The sequence below is a fragment of the Octopus bimaculoides genome, chromosome 9 (genome assembly GCF_001194135.2).
Source record: "Octopus bimaculoides isolate UCB-OBI-ISO-001 chromosome 9, ASM119413v2, whole genome shotgun sequence".
NCBI lineage: Eukaryota > Metazoa > Mollusca > Cephalopoda > Octopoda > Octopodidae > Octopus > Octopus bimaculoides.
Genome location: NC_068989.1, coordinates 72,061,067 through 72,068,810, shown reverse-complemented (window position 1 = coordinate 72,068,810; position 7,744 = coordinate 72,061,067). Strand labels below are relative to the sequence as shown.

The following is a 7,744-nucleotide window of genomic DNA, read 5'->3' as shown; positions in this document are numbered from 1 at the left end:
AATTTATCAATCCCAAAAGGATGAAAGGCAAAGTAAACCTTTACAGAATTTGAACTCAGAACATACAGACGAAATATCACTAAGCTTCCACCTAGCATACTAATGACACTGCCAGCTCACCGCCTTCATAATAATAATTATAATGATGCTAATAATTTCATAATAGGCGCAGGGGTGAAGTAGTTTAGTCAGTTATGTTGACCCAGCAATTGGCTGATATATATTTTACTGATCTCAGAAAGATGAAAAACAAGATTGACTCCAGAAAGTTTTAAATTCAGATCCTCAAGGGACCTAACAAAATAAAGTTTCTTGACACTTTACTAACTCTACCCTTTAGTGTTCAAATTAATGTCAAAAGTAATCCTTATTCATGTACGCTTTAAAAAATTAATCTGGTATTATCTTGTAACTTCAAGATTTGAGAGATGTAATTGTTTATTTTTCGAATGACATTGCAGGGTAGATGTGAGATACTGGTTCTGGCCAGTTTGGGCATAAAATGAGTAGATTATTTGGGCCGGATATAGCCGGTTTAAACACTAAAGGGATAACCAGCATCACTGAAATGAACTAACATATTCACAGGGTTGTTTGGTCATTGACTTTTACAGAAAGATGTCTATTTATTTATTTATTTATTTTATAATGTATAAACTATTATAGAAAAAAAGAAATAGCTAAAATTGGAGTGGGACTTACTTAATATTTCCTCAATCTTCCGGTAGTTTGCGGTCACCACATTCTTCCTGGTAACAGTCGTAAATCCTTTTTATAGTAAGTGATCAAAAGCACTTCTTAATTCCCATGTATTCTTCTTATGGTGCTGGAATGGAGCCGATTTGAGTAGGAGATTTTGTCAAGTGTTTTCCGGCTATTTACTGGCTTCCCCTTTTTATAGACATTCCAGCATTAGTTAACTCAAAGTATATACACACATGCACTCATATATACATGTGTGTGTGTGTGTGTGCACGCACATACATATATATATATATATATATATATATATATATAAATATAATATAAACATTAGTTGTGTAGATTATTTGTGGGAAGCAGTCTTGGTTTCTATTCAGCAGTTATGGTAGCCAATGTGCTAGAGGACCCTGACAGTTTTCTTTGTCGAGTTCCCGCTTACAACATGTGTACTCGTTCTCTGTTTTTGCAGCATAGACTTGTCGTGAAAACTGCCCTGAAGTTACTGTTAGTGTTTGTGGAATACTCTGAGGTAAACACCCAGCTACTCCTTCGAGCGATCAATAATGTGGACAAACAACGTGGTAAGTTTGTTTTATTTTTTATTGAATTTTTAGCATTTGTCTTATTACTTTTATTTATTCTATTTATTGGTGGGTGAGACATATTTGAAGTTTTCTTTATTTACCATCGTCAGTGGAACACACATACACACACACACACACACACCTGATTACCTTGAATTGTTTATTAGCTTGCAAAGCACTTCACAATGGATTTGTGTTGCTGTTTTTCGAGTTGTTCAATATTTGGTCAAGATAAAAAGTTTTTAAAAAAAAGGATAGAGTACTTGAGTTTACTATATGTTAGCTGATATGATGTAAAATCACTTTCACCTCATAACAAATGCTAATTATTAATTTATAATTATTGTTATTATTAGAAGTCAAATTGCATGAGATGATTACAGTATTTATTTATCTATTGTTTGTTTGTAATGTTCTTTCCTATCATAGTTTGTTTTCAACTACATTGCACATATATCATCATCATCATCGTTTAACGTTTTGCCTTTCATGCTGGCATGGATCAGATGGTTTGATAGGAGCCAGCCAGTCACAAGCCTGCACCACACTTCTGTGTCTGTTTTGGCATGGTTTTTTTCAGCTGGATGCCCTTCCTAACACCAACCACCCAGCAGAATGGACTAAGTGCGTTTTATGTGGCACAAGCACATATGTGTGTGTGGTTTTGTATTTGTCCCCTACCACCATTTAACAATTGGTGTTGTTGTATCCCCATAACTTAGCAGTTTGGCAAAAGGAATTAATAGAATAAGTACCAGACTTTACAAAAAATGTAATAAGTATTGGGATCAATTCATGCAACTAAAATTTTTCAAGGTGGTGCCCCAGTATGGCTGCCAAGCAATGAATATAAGTTGTTTTTTTTTATTGATAACAATAAAAAAGATGCATGAATTATAAAATAGATGCTTCTAAATGATATTCATAGATTAATTCTTATTATATATGGAACTAAAGTTATAAGAAAAAATATGTTTTTTCTTATATTTTAAATTGCATAAAAACTTTATAATAATCTTGTGTACGTATGCACATCAAAACAACACACCAACACCCATACATGTATAAATAGTGTCTGTTTGTACTTTAGTGCAAGAACACTAAGCACTCACTGTACATTTGTACCAGAAGTGTATTATTTTCTCACACTTGAAGGTGTTATACAGGTGACTAACATCAGCTGTATACATCAATAGGCCTGGAATTTTTTATGTATGAAAATTGTGACTTTACCAACACACTGTCATATATATTTATGCAGGTGGATTTTAATGACAAATAAATATTAATTATTTATATCGTTAGTTATTAAGACTAAATCAAAAGTAATTAATGTAAGTGATACAATGTAATATAATAACTTAATAATAAATGTGAGAATTGACATTCTAAATGAAATTACAAAAACGTACAAGAATTGTGATTTTGTTAATAAAGATGTTAATCTTGGCCATCTGTTTTAATAACTCGTTTTAGCTCTTTCATTAGAGGAATTGTAGAACTGCTTCAGTAACTAAGACAGGTAAAACAATTCAACCCTCTTGAGACCAACCTGCCTGAGACCACTCTTGATTCTGTGCTATAAATTTACTGGTTTAAAGTGGTCTAAATCAAAATCTGTCAAAATTTTGTGTTAATTTATGTTCCAAACATCAGCTTAACAGTGACAAATTCTTTCTAATCTTCAAAATCAATTGATTCAAAGGCAGTGTAGTATTTCAACAGAAATATGGTGACAGAAGGGTTGAAGATATGTTTGATGTGATAGTCACTGAAAAGCTAATCCTTTAACTTTTACTAATGCCAAGAACTCAATAATTTGATATGTTGTGTGTGTACATATATATACATAAATATATATGTATGTATGAGTATGTATATATATATATATATTGATTGACCGTTGACTGAACACTATTCAATTTTTTTTCTCCGTGTTTTTCTCCTTGTCTCCGTATTCTTTCTGTTGAAGAGCGTAGCTCGAACCGTCAAAGACTTTCCGTATTCCCGAGCGTCATACTAATATATACTTTTGTTATTTACATCACCTGTCCTCGTCTGTTGTTATTATTTGTATATTCTCCCATATATATATATATAGTTTTATTGAATATAATAAAGGCTATTAGGTCAAGGCCTTTAGCCTTGGGTTGTTGACTTGAGGCTGTCTATTATACAGCGTGGGAAAAATGTACATCAGTCAATTTTTCTATGAAGCTGTGAATCTTACAATGTGAAATCATTTTTCTCCACTTGTTTTCTTTATTTTTTTCTTTAGTTTTTTTAGTTTTATTTCTGCTGTCCATTTTCTGACACAGGCTAAAATTTAATTTCTTTTTATTTATTTATTCTTATTTTTAGTTTATGCTTATCAAGACATTGTTGTACTAAGTTTCTATAATGTTCCTTACATAATAAAGAAGCTATACTTAAAAATAATTATTCAAATTGACTCACATTGTAATTAGCAGTTTGTGTTGCAAATTGCTTTATAAACATTCACAGACTATGGTTTTATAAAAATATTAGTTAGGTTTAACCCATATAATAATTGTTTAAATCCCTATCCCTTTATTATTATTATTATTATTATTATTAAGGTGGCAAGTTGGCAGAAACATTAGCAAAGGCAGTGAGCTGGCGGAATCATTAGAACACCGGGCAAAATGCTTAGCGGTATTTCGTCTGCCGCTACGTTCTGAGTTCAAATTCCGCCGAGGTCGACTTTACCTTTCATCCTCTCAGGGTCAATTGAATAAGTACCAGTTATGCACTGGGATCGATATAATCAACTTAATCCGTTTGTCTGTCCTTGTTTGTCCCCTCTATGTTTAGCCCCTTGTGGGCAATAAAGAAATAAGAAACATTAGCATGCCAGGCGAAATGCTTAGCAGTATTTTGTCTGTCTTCACGTTCTGAATTCAAATGCCTCCAGGGTCAGCTTTGCCTTTCATCCTTTCAGGGTCAGTAAACTAAGTACCAGTTACACACTGGGGTTGATATAATTGACTGGTCCCCTCCCCCAAAATTTCAGGCCTTGTGCTTATAGTAGAAAGGGTTATTATTATTATTATTGTTGTTATTGTTAAGGCGGCAAGCTGGAATCATTAGTATGGTGGATGAAATTCTTAGTGCTATTTCCTCTGTCTTTACATTCTGAGTTCAAATTCCGCCGAGTCAACTTTGTCTTTCATCCTTTCGGGGTTGATAGATTAAGTACCAGTTGAGTGCTGGGTTCAATGTAATTAACTGATCTCCTCCCACAAAATTTCAGGTCTTGTGCCTGTAGTAAAAAGGATTATTATTTATTTATTTATTATTATTATTATCATCATTATTATTAAGGTGGTGACCTCACAGAATCATTAGCACACCAGGCAAATTACTTAGCAGCATTTCATCCATGTTCCGAGTTCAAATTTTGCTGAAGTCGACTTTGCTTTTCATCCTTTCAGGATTAATGAAATAAATACAAGTTGAGCACTGGGGCCAGTGTAATTGACTGTACACCTCCCACAAATTTTTCAGGCCTTGCACCTATAACAGAAAGAGTTATTAAGGCAGTGAGCTGGCTGAGTCATTAGCACACTGGGAAAATTGCTTAGCGACTTTTTGTCTCTCTTCACGTTCTGAGGTCAACTTTGCCTTTCATCCTTTTGGGGTCGATGAAATGAGTTCCATTTGAACACTGGGGTCAATGTAATCGACTTTGCCCCTCCACCCAAATTTCAGATCTTGTGCCTGTATATCTTTTCGTTATGAGAGACTGATGTCTTCACAAAAAGGTTGAAAATTTTCATGTTGTGAATGATCTATCGAAAAAGAAAAGATATTAGATATATTTTATGTATTAGTTTCTAAATAAATTTTTAATATTATTTAATATACTAAAAAAAAAAGCTTCTTTGAATATTAAGCATCGATATTTATTTTAATAATATTGTTCGTTAAAGTTCATTAATAAACGTCTAAGAACTTCTATTCTGTAATAGCTACCTTAGAAATAATTATCACTATCATAGATGTTTATATTTTATTTATGTTTTACTTTTCTCTATGTTTAGGGGCGAAACCATGGACAAACGTCATGAATATTCTGGATGAAAAAGGCGGGTCAGATTCTGAGCTTTTAAATTATGCTATGACCCTTATCAATAAGGTATGTGAACCAGACCTTTGATTTATGTTGTTCAGCTTGAGAGTACTAAGAGCTATCACATTTCATAGTTTGCTCAAGAGAAAACCTTATTATAAATGGAAACAAAAGAAAAAAACTTACAAAACCAAAAATCTGTAATTAATTGATTTCTACATAATTGCTATATTTAGTATTTATATATTTAAACTATTATATAAATGACAACTTCTTTTTCAATTTCTTTGTTATCATCAGTAAAACATTAATTTAAAATGAAGCAATTGTAATCATCATCATCTTCATCATCATCGTTTAACATCTGCCTTCCATGCTGGCATGGGTAAAATAATATAATTGTAATTATAATTTTAGGGGCTAACAACTATTTTTTAAAAAAATATATCTACTCTATCTTGAATGCGTCTATGATCATTGTTAGGCGTTTTATTCTTGAATATGTACATGGTACTGGGTTGAACTTGAAGAACTAGGAATTTTATGCCTATAAACTAAGTAATGACATTTTTATAAGACCATTGACATATTTCTTAGTACTTTGTGCACCTCCAGAAATAACATACCTCATGATGATCAGAGGTCAAACTGATCAAAATGTAATGTAGATGTAAATATTACACTATGTAATAAAATTTTTATCTGTCTATCTATTTATTTCATTTATTTTGTCTTTGGTCAGTAAGAATTATTTCCTATTTGCTTCTGTCTAGAAATCAAAGGAAATGACTGCTATTCCCTTCAAACTTTACTTTTGTGATTTGGACATCAATGTTTTGAAGCTGACCTATTTCCCATTACATTTCAGACAGACTCAGTGCTGTGTTGCTGAAGCAGAAATATCATTATAGCAAATATTCTGCTCAATGCCACAGATTTGCTTGTCAGTTACTTGACCATAATCACTTTAGCATGACCCTTAGTGGCTGATGATATGTGCATCTCTGATCATAAGCAGGCGTAATGGAGAAGCATCAAAGTCATGTTTTGAAAGGGATTCTTTGGGGTTTGAATAACTGTAACAAAAGCATACTTTCTAGGGGTAAGCAAATAGGAAATAACAATTGCTACCCAAGGACAAAAATTATGTTACACATAGGCATAGGAGTGGCTGGGTGGTAAGTAGCTTGCTAATGAACCACATGGCTCCAGGTTCAGTCCCACTGCTTGGCACCTGGGGCAAGTGTCTTCTACTATAACCTTGGGCCGACCAAAGCCTTGTGAGTGGATTTGGTAGACGGAAACTGAAAAGAAGCCAGTCGTATATATGTATGTATATATGTGTGTGTATATGTTTGACATCACTTGACATCCGATGCTGGTGTGTTTACGTCCCCGTAACTTAGCGGTTCAGCAAAAGAAGACCGATACAATAAGTACTAGGCTTACAAAGAATAAGTTCTGGGGTCGATTTGCTCGATTAAAGATGGTGCTCCAGCATGGCCACAGTCAAATGACTGAAACAAGTAAAATATTAAAAGAGAGAGAGAGAGAGTGTGTTATTTAAAAAATTTTCATCTCCACGAATGAAGGTTAATCATTTTCATCCTTTTCATTTCCTCTTGTTTCACACTGGCATGAGTTGGCAATATTCTATGCCTGGACGCCCTTCTTGATGCCAAACATTACATACACACATCTACACACTTATCTTACAAAACTGTTTTGTTTGCTTCTTTGCAGGTGTTATATGCCATTCCTGATCAAGATACATTCTATGATGTCAGTGATGCTCTGGAAGAACTTGGTATGGAACGTATCACGAAGAAACACATGAGAAAGAAGGGAACCGATGAAGAGTTGATGAAGCAATTTCAGAATTATGATGTAAGTTGTAGGATTGAAAGCTTTCACCTTGAAAATTGATAAAACATTCTAATCAGAGTTGATTTTCAAAAATATTGTATTTATAACATTATCAGATGTGTCCTTTCTTGTTTTTTTAAAGAAGATAGTGTATGAGGCAGAATTTGCTGCTATTTCTAGCAGATTAAGTGACTATATAGAGGCTACTTTGCTGGTTCACCAATACCCATGTTTGCCTTTGATGATGAAATAAATAAAATTTAGCTACATTGTCTTAGAATTGAACCCAGGGATGTAGACTCCATTCACTGACTGCTTACTACCTGGGCTATGTTATTTGATGAATTGGACCCAATGTATGGAGAAAGCTTTGAACAACAATCTCATATATTGTTTTATAACTTGATGATTGTTTCTTGTTACATATAACTGGAAATTAAAACCAAACATATATACATGTTTACATATATATATATATATATATATATATATATATATA

General features: G+C 33.1%; 1 protein-coding gene across 1 annotated transcript in view; it reads left to right on the top strand.

The window, feature by feature from the left end:
* The window catches only part of LOC106868745 (FH1/FH2 domain-containing protein 3), a 139,937-nt gene that overhangs the window by 81,499 nt on the left and 50,694 nt on the right, over positions 1-7,744 (top strand). Inside the window, exons 8-10 of the mRNA XM_052970925.1 lie at positions 1,172-1,283; positions 5,351-5,445; positions 7,123-7,266. Of these exons, the coding sequence (XP_052826885.1) occupies positions 1,172-1,283; positions 5,351-5,445; positions 7,123-7,266 (351 nt within the window). The remainder of the gene's footprint in view (positions 1-1,171; positions 1,284-5,350; positions 5,446-7,122; positions 7,267-7,744) is intronic.